Here is a 22,246-nt window from a genome sequence, read left to right as displayed (position 1 = left end):
ACTACAAACATGGCTGCCGCAAACAGTTTGGATCATCGCTCTGCATCTGCTCCAGTGTGTCGCCGGCGCCCTCCTCCGGCCCTTCGTCCTCCTCTTCCTCTCCTCTCTTCGCCCGCCCGTCGGACATCGCGGCCTCAGGGTCTTCGTCAGTCCTCCTCCCCTCTCCCTCCTCCTCCTCCTCCTCCTCTTCCTCGTCATCCTCCTCCTCTTCCTCCTCCTCCTCCTCCTCCCTGTCCAGCTCCGCCTCCTGATCCTCGCTGCCCTTTGACCCGTCGTCGTCGTCGTCCCCCTCGGTCCTTAGGCTCTGCGCCTTCCTCGCCAGCCTCCTCCTCCTCCTCCGCTCGCCCTCCTCTCCGTCCTTCTCCTCCGCCATCGGCCCTCCGCCTATCTCCTCTCCCTCCGCGCCCCCGGTCCCTCCGCTGCCCGGCCCCCCGGTTCCGGCTCCGGTCCCGGCCGCGGGGCATTTGTGGTCCCGGTAGTAGCTCTGTCTGGTGAAGCCCTTGTTGCAGGCGGAGCAGCGGAAGCGGTAGTTGTCTGTGTGGGACTGCTGGTGCTCCAGCATGTGGGCCCTGCGGCTGAACGCCTTCTGACAGAACAGACACTTGTAGGGCTTGATACCTGGAGGGGAGAGGAGTCACCGTAAAATTAATGGGTTTGAGGTTAAGTAACAGAGGCACTTCACTGCAGATTGGAGTTTTAGTTTCAGTTGTTTTTCACTCACCAGAATGGGACAGGATGTGTGCCTTGAGCTTGTCTGGTCTGTTGAATTCTTTAGTGCAGCCTACATGCGTCCTGAGGACCAAACACATAAAAACTACATTGAAAATAATGTAACATGGAAGAAAAGGAAGGAAATCAAGGAAGGAAGGAAGGAAAGAAGGGAGAAAGGTAGGAACGAAAGTAGACAAGGAAGAAGAAAAAAGCAGGAAAGGAGGGAAGATAGGAAGAAAGGTAGGAACGAAGGAAGGCAAGGAAGAGGAAGAAAGGAAGGAGAGCAAGGTAGGAATGAAGGAAGACAAGGAAGAAGAAAAAAGGAGGGAAAGAAGAGGAAGAACGGATAGAAGAGGGAAGGAAGGAGGAAACGAAAGGAAGACAGAAAAGTCACAAAGAGGACAGAAGGAGGAAAAGGAAGGTAGGAGGAAAAGGAAGTAAGGGAGAAAAGGATAGGAGGCAAGGAAAGCGGAAACGGGACGAAGGATGAAAAAGGACAGAAAGAAGGAAGGAAAGAAGGGAGAAAGATAGGAATGAAGGAAGAAGAAAAAAGGGAAAGAAGAGAAGAAGGAAGGAGGAAAAGGAAGAAAGTTAGAAAGAACAGAAAGAAAGGATAGGAGAAGGAAGGAGAAAACGAAAGGAAGACAGAAAAGTAACAACGAAAGGACAAAAGGAGGAAAAGGATGGAAGGGAGAAGAAGCTAGAAGAGGCGAGGAAAGCGGAAACAGAATGAAGGATGAAAGGGGACAGAAAGAAGGAAGGAAAGAGGCAAAGGAAGAAAGCGAAGGGGTTCAGGGAGTGGGAGGTCTCACCTGAAGGGACACTTGTATTTCTTGAAGGGCTCGTGGATCAGCATGTGTCGCTTCACCTTGTCCTTCCTGTTGAACGTCGCCTCACAGAGGGAACATTTGTACGGCTTTTCACCTGGAGGACAAGCAAACTCACCTTTACTTTGCTTCATCTGGATTTAGTGGTGTTCAGTTATAATGGACATGACTTAAGTATCTGCTCTGGTGCTATTCCTCTGATTTTACTCTGTAGCTTTCAAAAGTTACAATTTTAGCAGAGAACACTGACTATTTTTACGAGCAGCCTAATAATCTGTTAAAATGATAATCCGCAACATTTTCATATAAATAAATGTCTGCTCCGCTCTATCTGATTGCTATAACACAATAGTGATTCAACTTATATCCAGTTCATGAAACTGGATATAGGACTGGATTAGAACATTGTCTGTTCTAAACAGCCGGAGTCTGCTAGGTGTTTCCCTGGAAAAATCCTCGAACGCACAGGAAGTGATGCGTTTATATATTTATATAACCTTTATTTAACTAGGAAGTCATATTGAGATTAAAACCTCTTTTACAAGTGAGACCTAAAATATTTGACTGACAAGTGATCTCAGGTCAAGTTCCATGACCTGACTTAATACAAAAACCCCTCAAGTGGACTTGAATAAGCTTCCCCCTGCGTTAACATGCATCTGGGGTGATTGGATAGATTGTAATCCAAAAGTGAAGATGTAAATGCACCCACAATGCACTGCAGAATCAGATCTGATTACCCAAACCACCTCTGGAGGCTGGTCAGAGACACATTCGGCCACAGTAAGTCTAAAGCTATCTCCAAACCAAATACAGAAACTTGTCCAAATGGATTATCAGGATACTCCTGGATGGGGAACAAGCCGGACGAGGTGTTTGCTGTCAATTTTAAAGGACGTTTTGTAAATACTAGGAGACCTAGTGACATGCAAATTGGGTTTTGGCAAGGCAAACATTTCAGTGTGTATACTGGAGACGCATTATAATGTCAGACCTGAGTGAATGCGTGTGTGCAGTTTGAGGTAGTGCTCCGTCTTGAAGGCCTTCTTGCAGATCTGACACTTGAACCTGCCTCCGACGCCGTGGGTGGGGAGGTGGCGTCGGAAATACCTCTCGCACGGGAAAACCTGACGGCCCGGGACAGAGGGACAGATCTGGAGAGACTGCACTCAACTCTTAACATGTGACGTGAAACGCAAGAACCCATGTAACAAACCCCCAAACTCCCAACATAGGGTCATATCAATGTGTCAAAGATGTGAGGGTCAATCAATTCACAGTAAGTACCCACCATATGTATTACTATGTCCCCATAGCACATCTGACATTACAAGACAGTACAACATGTGACTTGTGTGTGTTGTACCTTCTGACAGTGCGGGCAGGGGAAGTTGTGTGAGGCGGTGAGCAGATGTTGTTCCAGGGCCTCCTGGGTGGAATATCTGCTTTGGCATTTCACACACCTGAAGGGCAAAGCAACATATAGGCTACAAATCATGGGGAAATATGTTTGAAGCAGTAATTATCCTTTAGTTCAGTTCGTTTGGCCAGGTGACAACCATTCAAACTCTGGTGGCACCAAAGACAATGAGAGTCTCCATCCTCCTCCAAGACAATTGCGGTTATGTTCATTGTAATCTGAGCCAGCTACAACAACCCCAGAACGCAAGGGTTTCTGGGTATCAGGAGATGGATGTTGACATCTGATAGCCAGCAGTTCCTCATGCTTGGAAAGCCTAGCAGAACAAAAAAATGAAGTCTGGACTGATGCTCACATACAGCTGTTTCTTCATGTGTTCTTAGCTGTAAGAATTCTTGTTTGTACCAAAGAAAAACTGTAGGCGTGATCGCACTCTGACACTGGAACAAGGAAGTGATGATGAAAAACTGTCAAGATCTGAACCTCTTTGATGTGAAACAATGACTTACTTTGTTTTCCATTATTCATACTTTAAGAGAGTTTCATCCTTGGCTGAGGAGCTTCATCAATAATACTGTAGATGATGCCCTCTTCATCTGCCCCAACTACTTCTTTGTATATTCCAGTTCAAAAAAATGTGCCCGTATATCACCACCAAAATCATCTTCATCACTACTGTCACTAGATCTACTGTGTTCTGCCATGACTCCTGACCATGCGAGCAAACACGTTTTCCTGTGTTATAAGCATTTACTGTTCACCTACAAGATATTCAGATTGTGAGAGAACGTTTCGTTTGATTGTAAATTTCGTTGGAATTCTCTACTCTATTCATTCTCCCATTGGAAGGCAATGGCTAAGGTAGGCTAAGGAACTTCTGTACGTACCTTGGAGGAGTTTGTTTCTTTGAGTGTCATTTCATTCCTTCATTTTCCTGTCCCCTGCACTTCTTTATTACTAGGCTAAATTCAATTATGGTTTTCATATTGAACTATGAAATAAAAAACATCAGTTGAAAGCCCAAAATGGAGTGTCAGTCACCCATACAGCATTCCGTCACTAGCTGACCTGTAGACGGTGGTCTCCTTGCGCGTGCTCTGCTGCGGGCAGAAGCAGTGGGAGTACTGGTGGACGCCCAGCTCGAACAGCGAGGGGAACACCTTGCTGCACAGGTGGCAGCGGTAGGTCAGCTGCTCCTGGTGCGTCCGGATGTGCTCCAGGAACTGGTCCAGCTTCTGGAAGGTCTGGGAGCAAGACTTCAGCACGCACTTGTAGACCTGCGGGGAGCCGGCGATTGGCGATTTTAAACACGACTCACCACTATTTCTTAATAGTGCCTGCTATCTCTTTACTAAACTAAGACTTTTTAAGGCTGTTTCAATGCCAGATAGAATGAAACATAAGACCAATGTCGCAACTAGACCTCTGACAGAACAGGTCTGCATGACTGGGCTGATTTCTCACCGCAAAAACAATGCATCACGAAACCAGATCTCTACAACTGGATTTAAGTTAACTTAAAATTCTTGATCTAGCTGCATTCAAGACCTTTTAAGGCACTGAGTTTATAATATAATTCAAGACATTTTAAACCTTTTTCCTGGACCCATTTTCTAGGGTTCCTGCGGTTATGGAAAGCCTAAAGGAGTCATAAAATTTGAAAACTGTGCATTATAGGCCAGGAACAGACGGAAAATCATATATGTCCCAAAATATGTGGATGTCATGGGAATTTGTTTTCACTCCTTTTTCTCCCCCAACTACAAGTAAGCTTGGCTGCTGGTAGGCCTAATTACATTTTAAGTAAATTTCCTGATTGCAAAAATTTGTAAATGTAGTTGGAACGAAGATCTTGAATATTCAAATCATCTGGTCAATGCCTTCCTTCTATGTCCCATTTGAACAGATACTGGCAAATATTTGCCATCTATATCCAACTATCAAGGAATAGTGATGGACTTTGCTTGACAAAAATGTGTGGGAACCCTGATGTAATAATAGTATAATAGTAGGGAGGTCAGATGTCAGGGTCAGGTACAGAACAGCAGCCCTGCAGCTGCTAGGGATTCAGTGTCTTGCTCAAGGACACTTCAGCATGGAGGATTTGAACAGTCTCTCTAACCTGTAGACCACCCTGCTTCCCATAACCCTCTACTCTGCTCACCTGCTCCCCCTTGTGCTGGGTCAGGTGGGACTTGAGCTGGAAGTAGGTGCTGAACTTGCTGGCGCAGAACTGGCACTGGTAGGAGCTGTCTATGACCACGATCTGTTTGGTCTGGGCTTGGCTCTGTTGGTTCTGGTTGGACTGGACCTGGACCTGGGACTGGACCTGGACCCGGGGATGCCCGTTCTGCATGTCCTCCCCCTGGCTGCCGTCCGGATCGGCCTGGCCCTCCGTCGCCCTCTCCTCCGCCTCCCCTGGAGCTTCTGTGGTCAAGCATGGCGGGTATCGTTACGGGCTGGAGCTGTAAATCTGATGCTGGATCAGCGGTTCTCCATTCGTTTACTTAAGTAACCCAGTCTTGGGTCGACACATGTAAACATCATAATGGGTTACAACGACCAGATTAAGCTCATACTCCGATTATGAGAAACCCAGTGGAAACATCTGACTCCTTTCACTTTTGTTTTTTCTGTGCAAAGTCAGACTCGTTTATTACTCATTTATTATCACTATTTCTATTGGGATTATCATTTCTTTACCATGTATTAGAAGTAAGCTACTGCTCTGTCAAATAGGGAGGTAGCTGGCAGCCCAACCTTTTCATACTGTTCTGCTGGTGGACTTCTCTATCTGTACATAGGAATATTTTATTAACTGGTTTATGCATGACAACAAGGAGCCAATTTCCCCCACAGGGATAATAAAGGTTTCATCTAATCTAATCTTTAGCTGTTCAAGCAGTGGAGGACCACTCCTGATGAATGAATGGAAAACGCTATGACTGCACTTTGTATTGCAGATAAGTACAGGACATGTTATAATAACAACAAATATGGAGATCTGCACACTGTTCCAAATGACTTTAGGATCTTGTGTTGTCATGTGAAATGTGTTGAAGCATCTATATGGCCTTATATCATCATATGATAATGTACAAAAACTGAAACGATAATTTCCCGAAGTAGATGTATCAGTGAGCAGCAGGTCACAGATGTTACCTGTTTGCGCCGCCTCCTCTTCTGTCTGTGATTGGCTGTTCTGCTGCTGCGGCCCCTCCTCTTCCTGTTCTCCTGGCTGCTGCTGCTGCTCCCCGCCCCCCTCTTCCTCATTGGATAACACCGGCACCACCTTGACTGTGATTGGTAACCTGGACACCGTGCTGGCCACACCCAGAGGCCACACCTGCAAGGTAAGGACAGCGGTTGCGTTCACGTCATATGGGAATAATCGTAAGAACGACTTGACGGGAAGATATGATCTCCTGTTTAGTACCCAAAAATTTTCATCATACAAACAGATTTATATAACAAAGTAGTGTCAGAGACTATTACGCACCTTGTGGGTCTGCATGTGCTTCTTGACGTTGGACTTTTGGGCAAAGGCCCGGCCACAGACGATGCACTGGAACGGTTTCTCTCCTGTGTGACTGTAACAAGAAAAAGTAAGAAGTCATGACCGCAAAGGAATAGAGGCATTTTCTATTTTTAGATGGCTGCAGTTCCTGAAGTTTGAAATGGGAATGCTGGGCGGTGACTCACCTTCTGATGTGTTGCTGAAGATCAAAGTTTTTCGAGAAGATTTTGTCACAGAAGTTGCACTTCAGCTTCGGGCCTTTTCCTTTCAGCTGCTCTGCTGAGGAGTGAAATGCAGCGTAAATGCATATCTATAATCTATTCCATTTAAGTATATATTATGTAGTGTGGTTTCCTCATGAGACTAATCCTGGCAATTAGCGCTTAAAGGGACAATACCACAGTTTTTGACAAGTCGGTTGTATGTCAAGCTTACTTTGATAAGAGTTAATATGTCAGACACCGATATATTGATTTATCGATTATTAAAAATCAGATATCAGCGAGTCAGTGTCCTCCACCTCTGATATAATGGATATGATGCACTTTGATTGATTACATATTTATTGTAGAATTTATAGATATTACACTGGTTGTCTATGGGAAGACCTTAGTTTCAATGGAGAGTTTTAGAGTCTAAATTCTTTTCTCAGAGGCTTTTCCTCCCTGCCAAGAATACAGTTCTGGGGGGAAACACTGACATGAAATTGTCAATTTTAATGATTTAATGACAAAATATCAGCTATTGGCAGCTTCAATCCACACAATATCGATATCAGTCGAACCCTGTCTCAAACCGTTTTCTGCCATCTTTTTTCCATTGTTTAGAAATGTAGGATCCCAAGACCCAAATGTCAAAAACTTTTTTAAATCAGACCTGTGGCTCCGTCCGGCCCTTTCTTGCTGTTCCTCGGCCGCTTGGGGATGATGACCTTCTCGAAGTCGCCCAGCTCCGTCAGGTTGGCGGTGATGCTGCAGGTCTTGGTCTTGGTGCCCTGCTTGCCCGGGCTGTAGACGGGCGGGGTGGTGTACGACTGGCTCTCCACACACTGGCTGGGCACCTGAGGGAGACGCACCAGGAACAAACACACATTTTAGTCGGTATCTTCTAAGTCTACAGACATACGTACAGTAAACCCTAACCTCACCTGCACCGGCTGGAACGACTGCAGGCCCAGGGTGTGGATCTCCGCCCCGCCGCCCCCGCCCCCGCCCCCCCCGGCCATGTGGGGCAGGGCGCTGTAGACCTGAACCACCGAGTTGCTGTGGCTCGCCGGGACCTGGGAGGAGAGGGGCTGCTGGGACGGCTGTCCGGACGGGAGGGGGTGGGCCGGCGTCTGGCCCGAGGGGAGGGGGTGGGGGGGCTGCTGCTGCTGCTGCTGCTGCTGCTGCTGCTGCTGTGGCTGCTGCTGCTGCTGCTGGTGCTGCTGGTGCTGGGGATGGTGGTGGTGGTGGTGGTGGTGCAGGTGGTGGTGGTGCTGGAGGTACGACACGCCGGTCGTGTGCATGCTCAGGTTACTCTGAGGAAGAAAAAGCATGAGAGGAGATGAAGATAAGGATTTTATGCTAGGGACAGTTATTATACCGCATTTGTACATAATGTTAATATACATTTTAACGTATTGACATGAAATTGCGTTGTGATTTAAGCCGATAAGACAGCTGGATTCACCAAAATTTTCTGTTCTGGGGTCTGGTGAACCATCTGCCAACTCCTTTACACATCTAAATTCCTCCAACTCTATTCTTCATACTGTTTCTTGTAGCATATCATAGGATGCTATGGTGTAGATCCATTTTCTTTAATCAGACTATTGAACCGCTGTGACTTTCGAGCACTTTCTTTCTTTCTTTCCAAAGTGGATTTTTGACATTTACCATTTCCCCACAACTTCCACCACTGTTTTCTCACCTGTATAGGCGTCTGCATGGCGGCCATGGGCTGGTCGATGGAGGTGAAGGCCGAGATGGCCGACATGAGAACGTCGTCGCTGACCAGCACGTTGCCTTGGACCAGAGTGTGTGTCAGCGGGGAGGGGGGGACTGTGATGTAGGTGGACACCTGGTGTATGAGTGGGGGAATGAACAATGAAACATAAACTAAACCTAAAACAAATTGTTTCTATCCTTAGATCATTCATCCATGTATGCGTTTAATCAATCAAACAATCGCAAAATCTTCCATGTAATAAACCCGTTCTGTCCTCTGACCTGTCTGTTGGCTGCGGTCTGTGGCCCGGAGCTGATGGAGGGGACGGGGGTGTAGGCGTTGGTGGAGGCCAAGGACACGGTGGACAGAGACGGGGCGCCGGACTGGCACTGCTCCCTCTTGTGGGTCATGAAGGCCGGCAAGGAGTTGAACTGTTTCTTACACTTCCCACACAGGAACACATCCTCGTCGTCTGCAGGGAGGGAGAAACATGGAAGTGTGATGGAGAGAGGGAACGACACACACCCCGAAGGTTTAAAGTAAAAAAATACAAAGCATTTTCATACATTCATACAAATAAATGTCTGTTTTGCCACTCAGAGGCTTTGCTGCCCCCTTGTGGATAAGCGGTTTACACCCTCAGACAGGCTCTGGGGAGGCAGGTCAGGCAGGTTTGAATTCAGGCTGGAACATGCCTGTGACTCAGCTGTCATGTATCTAGCGAACGCACCCATAGACTGGATGGTGGGCGTCCCGGAGACGGTCTGGCTGTTGGGGTCGGGAACTCCGCCTTGGCCGTCCAGCAGAGACTGGACCGCCAGCACCGTCTGGTTGTCCATGCCTGACGCAGAGGAAGAGAGAGGCAGGGGGAAGAGACATGAGAGTTGGGATCCAATGCTTCACAGTCACAGAGGGCCTGAAGGAGAGTCTCCCTACTCACTACTGTGCTTCCTATATGGTGACTGCTGGAAACCTGAGCAATGCTGTTCATCTGAATGTGAATACATCCAGAACAAGGTGCTGATGTTAGAAAAAAAACACCATGGTAATCCTATAATACATTTTAGAAGAAAACTATACAAATTTCACAGCAAAATTATAAGCCCCTATAGGAATACCATAGTAATACTTTAAGAGATTGAAAAAAACATACAGTATGGTAAAATCATTATTGATACATCACTGACACACTATAAGTTCCTATAGGAATATTATGGTGATACTATAAGAGATGAAAAAAATCCACAAAGTATAAAAAAGGTTCACGATTCAACGCCATAAACACACTATAAGTCCCTACTGAAATATTAAAGGGATATTACAGTGATTTTTCGTTAGGGGGCCTGTTATGAGAGTAAAACATGCAATCTGAATAACAGCAGTACATCATTTCGCTGCCTGACAGGAATATGATCAGAACATCTTACGGGATTCATGCAGAGCCACCTCCAGCTGTCTTTACAGCGTCTACAGCAGCGAATCTGTTTGTTTGTTTACAACCACAGACACCCCCTCCCTCCTCTGGGATGTCTTGATTGATAATCATAACCAAATATAGCTGTTTGCAGCAATCTGCATCGACATTTTTACACAGCCAAACAGGCGCGTTACATTCGCATTGCATAGCATACACGTTTACGTTTAATCTAGTTGTAGTGACGAGGTTATAAGAAAATGATCCGTACCTTCAAGCACTTCAAATATTGCCTGCGCCATCTTGTAGTTCCTCTGCTGCGTGGTAGGCGCTCGATTAACAGGGTCTGGCTGTAGAAGCGACGCTGCATTCAAGTGTCATAGGAAATGACATAAGTAGGGATTGACAGTACCGGTAAAACGCCATGATTTTAGTCCGTAGCAATGTAACCCAAAGGAGTTTTGATGACAAAATTACTTCAGTGATGCCTGTAGTCAAGGTAAGGAATTATATATTCATTTCAAATAGAATGAATGAAATGAACGCTTTTCATCATGTAAGTTATTTTGCTAGTGTTGTTTTTAACTGTCACATTTTGACGGTTTTTTTTCCATGGGTCCTGAATGCAGCGTCAGATCGATTAACTTGCGCTCGGTAAAATTACTGACAACTTTGCGGGCCAATCATAGACGGCTAATCCCGTCCTCCGGAAGCTGCCGCTTCTCGACCAATGGGAGCCTACGGAATGGCGCACGTGCCGGTTTCGCGGCAAAAAAGATTTCGCGCGAAAACCCCCCAAGCCTTGTTTAGAATTAGATCAGCTGGGACAATAACAACAATAGCAGCCGATAACGGGGTCGGGACGGTGCTTTTATTAACGCACTGCGGCCGGCACAAGCAGCGAAAGGACCTGCAACTGTCGTTTTAAAGGATGCGTTTGTATTTCACGGCTTTATTTCCTTTATATTTCCAGTTTTGTCGGACTGCTTCCTGCGTGCCCCAACAAAACGAGGGGGTTGAGGGACTGCGGCTAATAACTTAGCTAGCATGCTAATTTGCCCTATATTTTCATATCAAACGCTTTCTCTATTTACAACCTTGCACTAACTGTCGCTTTTAAATATATACCCTCAAACATGCTTCTGTGTGGCGGTGAAGCTGTTTGCATTGTAGATTATATTTTATTTCGTTAGCTTACTGTTGGACAGCTGTTATAAAGTTTTAATAACCCTTAAACTAACGCCCGTCTTCATTGTAAAGCGAAATTAGAGTGTTTCATAGCTAGTTTGCTGGTTGTACCGTGTTATTTGCTAACTTGCACCAGTCTTTATTGATAGTATCTTAGCTAGCTAGTTAGCAGGGTCGGCTGTACTAAGGGCAGTGTGGCCAGGCCTCGCCGCATTACTGTACTGACAGAAAAGATGAAAACAAAAGATTAGCAAGCCCCCTTGCTAACTTGCTAACGTCTAGCGTTAATTACAGCATCGGCCTATTTGATAATCTTTGTTTTATAACATACCAGCGCCTTAGCCTTGGGCAGTGTCTTGTTATGCATTTAGCAATATTTTTCTATCTGCCAAATTTCCTGTTTGGCCGAACAGCCGCTCCTGCTGTTTCAATATCAGCCTGAATTTGTTTTTAGCACTTAGCTTGCTAATAGTCATTTCTTATGTTAAAGTTACACCGTTGTTTATTCATGTGTTAACGTTATAGTCTGTTTGTAAAGGTGAAAACTACTTAGAAATGTTCAACCTGCCCAGGAACAAGTGCAAGCAAACTCTCAGGAGGCTTCATCACTGTTCCTCACATTCACTGAGCACAGCAGATGCCAGTAGGTGTTGATACTCAGTCAAACTACAGCATCTCAGTTTGTGCCCCCCACCCCCGTAACCCGCAAGTCAAGGGGTGCTCTGCGGGACACGACCATGTCAGAGACTCTGATCACGGGGCAGACGTCGGAGGACCTGCTGGCCGACTTCGAGACGCTGCTGAACGCCGGGAGCATCGACCTGAGCGAGGACCACCAGATAGTGATCATCTCCAGCCCCGGCGGCGTGGGGCTCCACCCGGCCGTGGCCCCCACCAGCACGGGGGAGATCCTGCTGTTCGCTACCCCGCAGGGGCCCGCCGACGTGGGGATCCAGGACAAGAGGCGGCCCGCTCTGGGAAGACCTCCGGTGAGGAGAGGGGGAGGATGGAGATGTGGGGAGAAGGGAAGGTGGAGCGTTGTATAAGAGAAAGAGAAAGAGGGAGTAAGCGAGCAGTTAACTGAGGAGTTGCCCTTTGAACAATTATGTTGACTTTTGTACATTTATGTGCTTATGCCTGCATAATAGAGCAATAAATGTGGCAACCACCTGTTGCTGTAAGGCATTTGGTCTTGCTTGTCATCCACCAGAGAGTTTTCTTTCTTTCTTTCTTTCCTTCTTTGGTGTGTTTAGTTCTTAGCACATGATTAGTACATGATTGTAATTGTGCCATTAGGATTGTTCCTCTGACTAATTCTCTCTGTCTCTTTCTCCATTTTTCTATTTCTCTCTGTCTCTCCAGGTGAAGAGGAAGTTGGACCTGGACAGTGACCACCAGTATGTCAGCACCACCCGGCCCCCTTCCCTCGGCGAAGCACCACCCTCCACACCCGCCCCTCCCAGAGGTGCACACACACACATACACACACACAGAGCTTATTCTGCTTATTCGTTTCATCCTCAGATCAGCAGAAGACCTTCAGCCTTCTTAGTTGCTGACATCGGCCTGCACTCAGTGTCTTTCTCTTCCTTTCCGATGTGGAATATTTTTAAGAGAGAGTTAGTCTGAGAGAGTTAGTTCATGAAAAGTGCTTCACAGGAGTACATACGGTATACAGAGGTACGCGTTTGAATACAAGAAGACTGAAAAGGCTTAAGACTGTAAGGGCGAGCAAATGGAAGAACAGTGTGTTCTTTCACTTGCTGAACAGCGCAAGTGAAAGTCTCGGAGAGTGTAAAACGCCTACGATGTCAAACATGAAAATGAAAGTGGTGCTTGAACACAAAGTACTGTCCTGTCTCTGTGTATCCCCTCAAGCTCCTTCAGTACCTAGCGTTAAATACCTACTTAACTTCACTGAACTTAATTCCTTTATCAAGCCCTATAACCTTGACTGAGAAGTCTTTAATAATAAAATACATCTGAAGCAAGTCCCTGAAGTGATAACCACAGCCACTGTAAAAAAAAAAGAAAATCTGTATTGCCGTATTAAGTTGCTGGGGATTCGTGTCACTGTGTTCCGGATAAAAACAAGACATTAAGGAACACATACACACATACAATACCCATTTTATTAGTATACAGTAGTAAAACACACGACTCAAATATACAGTAGTAAAATACATAGATATGACGTTTAGTAGCATAGAAACTACAGCGTCAGCAGTTTCCTGTTCAGCCGCTCTTCTGTTTTCCACTGCACACACTGCAAACCAAGCCTGGTCTGCACTGTGCAGGAAGCCCAAACTCAATCTCTTGTTTAGTCTCAAATTGAATCCCGGGACCTAACTCTGCTCTGCACTCCCCAGAGTGTCAATGGAACTTTAAAGTTTGCTATGACAGCTATTCGAGCTTGATTTAAAAGCAGTTCAACTCTTTAATCAACTTAACATCATAGCTAAGTTGAATTTGAATGATAACTCTGACCCATATCTCCCTCTCCCTCCTGTTCAACCCCCTTATTCTCTCCATCTCTCTGTTCTCCGCCAGTTGGACAAAGTTATGATAAACTGAGCAAAGTGGCAAGATCAAATCCCTGTTCCTCTTCCATTCGACAGTCTCGCTGCAGCGCTTCGCTTAGACTGAACCTATAAATGGAAAGAAAATACACAAGGATGAAAGACTGCTGTCTTCAAAAAAGAAAGTACAAAACAAAACTGAAATTGCTCCCTTCCCATCTCTCTTCTGTCAATCCCCAGAGTATCGATGGTGGAGACTCGCTTCTGAAGTTCTGCCACATGAAAGAGTCTCAATTAGATGGGATGGGACACTCTTCTCTGTCACAGCCCCCACTTTATGTTTTTAGACCAGGGTGTAGTTTAACAAGAAAAGCTTTAAGACGAAAATTCAAACCTTTACCTCCTTCCCACCTCCTTCCCCCTTCCAGTCCCCCGAGGCTCGACGGAGAAGTCCCGATACGACACGTCCCTGAACCTGACCACCAAGCGCTTCCTGCACCTGCTGTCCCAGTCCCCGGACGGCGTGGTGGACCTGAACTGGGCCTCGCAGGTCCTGGACGTCCAGAAGAGGCGGATCTACGACATCACCAACGTCCTGGAGGGAATCCAGCTCATCTCCAAGAAGTCCAAGAACAACATCCAATGGCTGTGAGTACAAGACTGGTAGACTAGAGTAGAAAATATGAGTGAGTCAAATTCATGTGATTGATTTCCATCCATGTTATACCTACTGTTTAACATATCTTTTCTATGGTCGGCTAACCCACCATTGTCTGGAGGTTCCTTTCTTTTCTAAGATTCTAAGATAAGTTTCTCACACATATTTCTGTATTATCTTCCCCTGCAGTGGTAATCGTATCGACGGGGCCTCGCTCGCTCGCCATAAGGAGTTGCAGAGGGAGGTGTGTGACCTGACGGAGGCCGAGGAGCAGCTGGACGAGCTCATCTCCAACTGTAACCTCCAGCTCAGGCTGCTCACCGAGGACTCCCAGAACAAGAAATATCCTTTTCACCAGTGTCTTGTTTAAACTACAGACCGAGACCCGAGAGAGGTGACGACCTAGCTCCGGCACCTCCACATAGTAACAGAGCTAGCATGTTTTAATGCTGAGACTAAAGCCCAGACTCACTCTGTGTGGGAAAAGCACACACTATATCACCAACATGATCAAATCAGAATGACATGCTATTCACCAACTGTGTGAAATGAGTGGAAAGTATGACCAATAGCACTGGTCAAAAGCTGAATCTTCATGGTCATGCATACGTGAATTATATGTAAATGTCATTGTTTTGCTGACATAATATTTATTTGCAGGCAAGGCCTTGCAAATCAAGACTGCACCAAGTTCACTAACACTTCACAAAACCAACTATACTGAAAGGTATACTTTGTGCAGTGAGTTTAGCCATTGAGACTGGCTGCTGTCTTTGCTGCAAGGCTGATCCTCCTATGTTTTACATATATAGGCCAGACATGACAAAAATAACTTGAAAAACTGAAGCAGCAATTTGCATAGCAATTTGTACTGAAGGGGCTATTTGCTTGCGCAGCGCTCTTTTCGAGGGCTTGTTTGCGCCACAGTTAGATTTGCATACATTTCTTGGTGAATAAGACTAACACTGTACTTGTAGCTCAAGCAACTGAGGCACAAAAAATGCACAGATTGCTGTTGCAACGCAATCGTAGTGAATTTTGTACCTAAATTTCCTCTTTGGGTCTCAGGCTGATGTGGGGTGGTGGTGGCCTAGAGGTTAGAGGGTCAAGCGGAGCAGTGTATGTCATTGTATTGGGCTTGGTGTACTTCTGTTCATATATATTGTTATGCTATTCTGCCTATTCATGTGTATACCTTAAGGTGTGCAGTTGGTGATGTGTTTAATTTTGCCAAGGGGGGTGGCAGGCAGCAAAATCAGCATGTTTTCTATCCTGTTCTCTGCAAAATCTTAAATAGACAGTACTGTATTGGAGATTCTGTTAGTGTAGGCATGACACCCATAACATTAGCGTTTTATTCCTTAACTGTTGCATCACGCTGGGCTATGTGCGCTGCCAGGACTTGAGGAAGTCATTCGACTCCCCAGACCAACTGGTCATGGTGATCAGAGCTCCACCAGAGACCCAGATGCAGGTCTCTGAACCCAGCGAGGTACTTGTCTTTGAAGTTTATTTTCATTTTTATTTTAATTAGTTAACTTGATTCTATTATTAATCAATATCTGTCATAACTCTAATGTTTTCTTGTACTCCCCTTGTAGAGGTAACCAAAATTTCACTTTTCAGAAGTCTTATCCGCTCTCATTTGAGCAACTTCTTAGTGTAGACATAATACTCTCACTTTTTGTGTTGTAGTGATCACATTCCTCCTAGACATTTACATCTTGCTTCTATACTGACTCTTCACAATAGTTGCAAATAAAGAAACTGAAATTAATATTATGTCAGCATCATGAAGAAGGGCATGGGACAATGAAATGCTAGACATTAAGTTTTGAATGTTTTCAGGGACCGTAGTACTAGTGTACTATAAACCAGTGATTCTCAACCTTTGTCATATCAAGGACCCCTAATTTAGTCCACATTAGAGCCACAGACCCCCATTTGATGAGATTTTGTCTCTCTGACCCAAATCTGAGAATATTTTTATTGTTAGATATGATTTTGTCCAGAATTCCATGACAATCTGTATTGTAGGTAGAGAGATAACAGTGATCAAAACAGTCATTCTTCTACAATCTCTAATTATCTCTAATTGTGTTAACTTGTAAATCAAATAAAGGTGAAGTTTAACAATTTGCTGGGGACCCCCTGGAACCCCCTCAAGGACCCATGGTGGTCCCTGGACCCCACGTTGAGAACCACTGCTATAAACTACTTCTGTAGTGTGTCTTTTGGTATTTTCCATGTTTGTCCTCCTACATCGGACATTTCTATCTGTCTGCATGTATCATCGCTGTTGGGAGAAAACTTACAGGAACTAAGGAAGGAACAGCCTTATTTTGAGCTTGACAGCTATGCATCTTGTAGTTCAACCAACGGGTTTTGAAACGATTTAATAAACCCAAGTTTCAAATCTCCCACCCGTAGAGGAGCATGTAATCCTTGAATTGAAGTTAAAACATGAAAGTCGGCAAATCTTGCGAGGTTTGCACATGACGACATGCGTATCGTGTCCGTGCGTCTCAGGGTTACCAGGTGTCCCTGAAGAGCACGCGGGGCCCCATCGACGTCTTCCTCTGCCCGGAGGACAGCTCGGGCGTCTGCAGCCCCGTGACGGGCAGCAGTCCCTCCAAACCCGGCGCCGACCCCACGCTGGCCCCGGGGCCCGCGCCGCCCGCCGACCAGCCGCAGCCCAGGAGCTCCGCCGCGGCGCAGGAAGTGAGGTCGTCGTCTCCGGCGTCCACGTCGTCCACAGTCACAGCAGCCTCCCAGCAGGACCCCACCTCCTCTCTGGCGTTAGGCGGCGACGCAGGTAAGCAAACCACAAATGATTCTACAAGGAATCTGCCAGGCTATAAATTAGTCTACTTGTCATTTATGAACTGCATTTCCCCCTACAATAATTTCCCTGTGCAGTGGCAAAGCAGCAACAAACACAGAGGACACAGCTAGGGGAAACACATTTTCAGGGGATAAAAGTATTTGAGCAAAACTAGAAACACTTTCTGTGTCCCTGAGGATTTTTCCCAGGAGAGAGCTACCAGACACCGGGTGTTTAGAACAGAAAATGTAAAAGCGTTCATGAACTGGATATAGGTGGAGTCACTCTTGTGGTATAGCAATCAGAAATCGAGAGTTTATTTACATGAGAACGTCACTAGTTATTACTTTAAACGTTACTTTAAATGTTTCTCGAGGTAGGGTTCCCAGAAAAATGAGAAATAATTTAATTCCACTATAATTCAGTTCACTCAGTTCACTGTAAATGATCCCAATTAGAGAATGTACAGTATATGAATGTCTATTATAATCCTAGGTTTCACTCTCACCGCTATTATCTCCCCACATACAATTCAACTCGATACCAAGTAAACAACACTCTCGACTTGGCTTTCCTCTGTGTTTTTTTCCCAGCTTTTCACATTCAGTATATTCCTTGTCTGTTCCATCGGGTTAGGGTTAGAAGTGAATATGTTTTATGATTAGCATTCTCAATATTGTAATTTTGATTATTATCATCCTGGGTTTCAGTGGAGAGTTTTAGTGTCCCGTGGTCTAAATGTTGTCTCAGAGGCTTTTCCACCCTGACAAGAATAAAATTCTGGGCAAAACACTGAATAGAATTTTTAGCATGAAAATGGCCAAAAGTTGAGATATTGAATACTGTTAATCAGCGGCTTCAATCCAAAAATATCTACTATTGGCCTTCAAAAACCCAAAGTGGTCGAACCCTAGTAACAGTCTCATCATCCAGCATTTGCCACCTCTTCCTTCTCTGGGATCTGTTTCCTCCTGTCGACCGCGGCACAGAGCGCTTACCTTCTGTACTGTAACTCTCCCGACAGAGTCCTTTCTGGCGGGCGACCCGTTCTCCGGCCTGGGGGACATGCCCGACTTCGACCTCTCGCCCCTCTCCTCCTCCGACTTCCTGAACGGCGAGTGCCTCCCGCTCCCGCTCCCGCTGGACGGCTTCATCAACCTGTCCCCGCCCCACAGCCACGACTACCACTTCGGCCTGGAGGACCACGAGGGCATCAGCGAACTGTTCGACTGTGACTTTGGCGACCTGACGCGGGTTTTGGAGGAGAGTTAGGTGAAGAGGAGGAGGAAGAGGAAGAGGAGGAGGAGGACCCCGACTTTGTTTCAAAGGGTGGGGTGTGGGGAAATGTTTTTAGGGCCATGAATAATCTCCCTCCATCCCCCAAAATCCAGCCCCAGCTACAAGTCTCGAACCCCCAAATTGTACAGCACAGTACTAGCACTTCTCTCCAGCCATTTAGCCATTTTTAGCGAAAGAGTTTGGCTTTAGTACAGCTATTTAATTTATTTATATGAATGTCTTTTTGATATTTTGTACCGAGCGAGGTTTTGTTTTCGTTCATTCCGTTTTATCTAAGTGGATTGTGCAGGTGTGTGTGTGTGCGGGGTGTGGACTTAGACTCATAGGGCTGGTTTCCTTAACACACATTCGCCTTAGTCATCGACTCGCAGGGCTGGTTTCATAGATAAGCTCAGGCTTTAAACTCAACCGTCAGGCTTAAGCTACGTCTGTGAAACCAGCCTTAGTCTTGGAAAGATTCAATCCCAAAAGCATCTTGGAACTATTGTGCAATTTCAAACCTGAGCTTTTTTCTTTCTTTCTTTTCTTTCCCCCTTAGAAGATAGAAAGTATCAGGTATGTGACCAGGAACACAAAAACAGAAGAGAGGACAGGGGGAAAAAAATATTTGTTTGTCCAAAAAAAAAAGAAAAAAAAAACAAACTGAAATCCTGAAAAAGACTGGAAGATCTCCTCCCTGGAGAATGTTGAAGCCAGGGAAGGGCCGGTCACGATTAGTGTCTAGTACTTACTAGTAGATGCATATATGACCTGTTATTTAATCAGAATATTTTAGGCTTCTCTGCAATTGACATCCATGACATTCAAGGTATCATGGCCCAAACTTGGCCACATGATGACTAGAATTACATAGTCACCTGTTACTGTCTAATTAATTGCAATTGGTGAAAAATGACACCACAAACATGATTAGTCACTGGAAGTGGATTCATTTGCTGGCAGGCTGAACACAAAGTAAGGACTAAGATGCTTTTGGGTAACTGGACCCTCATCTCTATTCAAACAAATGATAAAGGGATACCTTGATATTTTGAATATTGGTTAGTTTTCTTCACAAGACACTTGAAAACAGATTCTAAATTTGTCCTGTGGGTGTTTGGAGAAAGCTTGTTTGGTTTCAGTGAGCACTGCTAACAAGCCTAAACGACAAATGCGGCAACTTTTCCGTAGTGTGGCAAGTGTATGGGTTTAAAATGTCAAGGTATTCTTGTATTGGTGTTCAGGAAACCAGGGAATAATAGCCTGCTGGAGTTCTGCCGGCGTGTAAAAACTAATACTGAATAAGTTCTCTATTAGTTAGCTAGGCGTTTAGCCATAGTCTCAGGTGTGCGGAGCGGCGCGAAGTCTTTAATCAATGTTTTTGATGCAGACAGACTTAAACAAGTGTAAGAGTGTAAGTGTTCTAGATGCATTTTAATGGTGCAAAGTGTGTGGGTCAGCAGTAGATTTTTTCACAGGTTCAGAAAACACTTTAGGACAGTGATTTTTCAGGCAGGGGTCCAAGTGAGAATTTGAATCGGATTCCTGTAGTTTTGGGCTCTTGACTCATAGAAGGCTAATTGATCCTAATATACAATACACCCTTCATTGCTTGTCTTCTGAAAGCACTCACTGGTGTTTTTTGTATTGTAACGGGTGAATAAAAGCACAGCCACATCCTCGCTTTTCCCACTCTAATCAGCGTGGGGCGGTGATAACTTCAGGAACGGTTATGTGGAAGTGATGAAAGGTTTTCAGAACAGGGGACGCCCTGTTTTCGTTCAGTATGTGCATTTAAAATCGGTGCAGAAAGTTAATGTTCATGCCTTAAATCAATGACTTCTACTAGGTGAATGTGTTCACCTAGGATCTCTTATCTTGGCCCCAAAGGATCAATTCCTCCTTGCATTCTCTCATGTTTTTGTACAGCGGTCACACCAGACTTCATATCTTCATATCAGTCATATCTCGTCACATGCTTTGGTCGATTTTTTTCACTTATAGATTCAAATAATCAGCAATAACCAAGAGGCTTTTACATGGTTTTTACATCATGTATTCCGTGAGATGAAATACTGTCCTGCAACTTACTGTCTCTCGTCCGCTTTAGAGCAATTTTGAAATGTCTGCATCATAATTTTTCCTTCTAAGTTAATGTAAGCTAACATGTTTTCGCATTCCCCAAGTAATGGGTTTTAATGTGTGTGTGTGTGTGTGCGTGTGTGTGTGTGAGAGAGACATTTTGTATTTTTGAACTTTGTATTTATTTGAAAGGGTGTTGATAGAAAAAAAAAAGGTACAAATTTTTTCAGCCATTTTCTGGCAGGGAGGGAATTTTACACCATGTAAAAGTGGTATGTTCCCATAATAGTCACAGATCCAAACAAATCATGCAACGATAAATGTGTCATGTAATGGTGTAAAGTTAACCAGAAGTATTTCTTTTGTAAATGACCCTTTCCCATTATTTGTAGTGCATTTAATTTTGCCATGTTGTTGTTGTTTTTGTCATTATGGAAAATGTATCTCTCTGTTCTATCATCTGCCATTATACATGTGCAATCTTTGGAATGGGTAATTCTGCCAATAAGATGATGTTATTACAGATATCTTTTGATTACATTTCTAATTTAGACTGACTTTTGAACATTGATTTTTCCCAGCTGATTTGCTGAACCTCATCCATATTGCAGGCAGCATTGCTCATGTAAGGTTTCACATGTACTGTGGTCGAGCCTTAGGGTGCCTCTGGCTGTCACTCTGTGTGAAAACCTTGTAACTACAGGTTTTTTCCATTCCTTCTAGTCTGGAATTAACAGCTTGCTTAATCCTTTATGCTCTGGCCAAGGGTCATGACCCTGTGGTTAATAGGAAAACTCAAAATTCAATGTAATTTTAAAAATACATGGCTATCCATCTGAAGACATACACAACTTTAAACTGACAGCAGTGTTCTGAGGCACATCAGTGTCAAGCTTAGTTTATAACCCATATAACCCTGAAAATGTATCGAAAATAATATTTTCTTCCGTCTGTCTCGGCCTTTGGTTTGACTTTCACCGGCAGCTGAACTAATCGACGTTGCTTCGCTGAATGTGAGATGTCCATTTTATCTCGTCACTATCATGAAGTTTGCGTCACGACTGTTTTGTTTTTTTTTGTTTGTTTTCTGCAGGACAAATGCAGTGCCTTATTGAGGAGGGAAAAAAAAGTGTTGATTAATACTCAAATCAGGATTTTTTGTTTGGTCATGGTGAGTGTGTGAAATGTTTCCGGGTGTGGTTTTTTTTTTTGTGTGTGGTTTTTGAAGTGTTTCTTTTGAAGAGGTTTGTATAACTCAGAGCAATTGACCTAGTTGATCTACAGTGTGTTTTGACAGACTCCAAAATCATATTCACACCAGGGTTGGAATCAAATCACCTTCAGTTAAAACGACTGCAAAGGATATGTATTCATGTTTTATACAAAGTTGTCTTTTTCAGTAGGGGCATACATTTGACACAAAACACTTGTCAATCTGTTGGCAAGTGATAGGAAATTAAATTATTGAACTGCATTCCCAATTCACTATATTGTAACAGAAGTGGAAGTGAATTGACACCGACCCTGACTCAAACGCTGTTCAAAGTGCTTTTAAGGGAAACTAGGGCTTATCCAGCAACTTAACAATCAATCACATAATCTTTAAGTGCTTTCCTTTTCTCCACCATTATTACACACTTTATTTTTGTCGCTACATACTGGGTAAATGAGAAAAAGTTTGTACTTGCGGAATTATCAATGGACCCCAGTATGCCCTTTTGTATCAAATTTCCTTTGACAGAAATAAAAAGTAACTATTTTGATTTGATCCATTAGTGGAATGCCTTGTGTTCTTCCTGTGATACAAAGGTGATTACTCTTTACACTAGAAACTGATTATTGCAACACCAAAATGACAAGGATTCCATTTTGCCACTGG

General features: G+C 44.6%; 2 protein-coding genes across 2 annotated transcripts; one reads left to right on the top strand and one right to left on the bottom strand.

The window, feature by feature from the left end:
* Window position 1: 1 nt before the first annotated feature.
* On the bottom strand, window positions 2-10,127 carry LOC139660922 (zinc finger protein 341-like). Its single transcript, XM_071539204.1, has 16 exons — window positions 10,090-10,127; window positions 9,135-9,245; window positions 8,686-8,876; window positions 8,387-8,536; window positions 7,623-7,994; window positions 7,352-7,523; window positions 6,661-6,754; window positions 6,458-6,548; window positions 6,121-6,304; window positions 5,123-5,385; window positions 4,027-4,235; window positions 2,905-3,001; window positions 2,533-2,665; window positions 1,524-1,635; window positions 722-792; window positions 2-618 (listed from the first exon to the last, which is right to left on the bottom strand). Exons 1-16 carry the CDS (start codon window positions 10,118-10,120, stop codon window positions 2-4), a joined length of 2,898 nt encoding a protein of 965 aa, XP_071395305.1. The 5' UTR covers window positions 10,121-10,127.
* A 1,616-nt stretch (window positions 10,128-11,743) lies between these two features.
* LOC139660967 (transcription factor E2F1-like) lies at window positions 11,744-18,279 on the top strand. The gene is made up of 7 exons (XM_071539269.1): window positions 11,744-11,995; window positions 12,369-12,471; window positions 13,954-14,173; window positions 14,373-14,525; window positions 15,561-15,675; window positions 16,713-16,998; window positions 18,032-18,279. The coding sequence occupies exons 1-7, from the start codon at window positions 11,744-11,746 to the stop codon at window positions 18,277-18,279; spliced, it is 1,377 nt and encodes a 458-aa protein (XP_071395370.1).
* The last annotated feature ends 3,967 nt before the right edge of the window (window positions 18,280-22,246 follow it).

Source organism: Centroberyx affinis, unplaced genomic scaffold, assembly GCF_046629955.1.
Source record: "Centroberyx affinis isolate AG114_WGS23_722 - 3 ecotype Tasmania unplaced genomic scaffold, CSIRO-AGI_Caff_v1 ptg000202l_1, whole genome shotgun sequence".
In the NCBI taxonomy this organism is placed as follows: Eukaryota; Metazoa; Chordata; class Actinopteri; order Beryciformes; family Berycidae; genus Centroberyx; species Centroberyx affinis.
This window is presented reverse-complemented; position numbering and strand designations above follow the sequence as displayed.

What these genes read in the sequence shown, in the direction of transcription:
- LOC139660922 (XM_071539204.1), bottom strand. Translation starts at nt 10,120, where the DNA reads ATGGCGCAGGCAATATTTGAAGTGCTTGAAG. An exon ending in AGACCGCAGCCAACAGACAG is followed by an intron (nt 8,537 to 8,685) that starts GTCAGAGGACAG and finishes CTCATACACCAG; the next exon opens with GTGTCCACCTACATCACAGT. An exon ending in ACACATCCTGTCCCATTCTG is followed by an intron (nt 619 to 721) that starts GTGAGTGAAAAA and finishes TCTCCCCTCCAG; the next exon opens with GTATCAAGCCCTACAAGTGT.
- LOC139660967 (XM_071539269.1), top strand. Translation starts at nt 11,744, where the DNA reads ATGTCAGAGACTCTGATCACGGGGCAGACGTCGGAGGACCTGCTGGCC. An exon ending in CCGCTCTGGGAAGACCTCCG is followed by an intron (nt 11,996 to 12,368) that starts GTGAGGAGAGGG and finishes CTGTCTCTCCAG; the next exon opens with GTGAAGAGGAAGTTGGACCT. An exon ending in AAGAACAACATCCAATGGCT is followed by an intron (nt 14,174 to 14,372) that starts GTGAGTACAAGA and finishes CTTCCCCTGCAG; the next exon opens with TGGTAATCGTATCGACGGGG.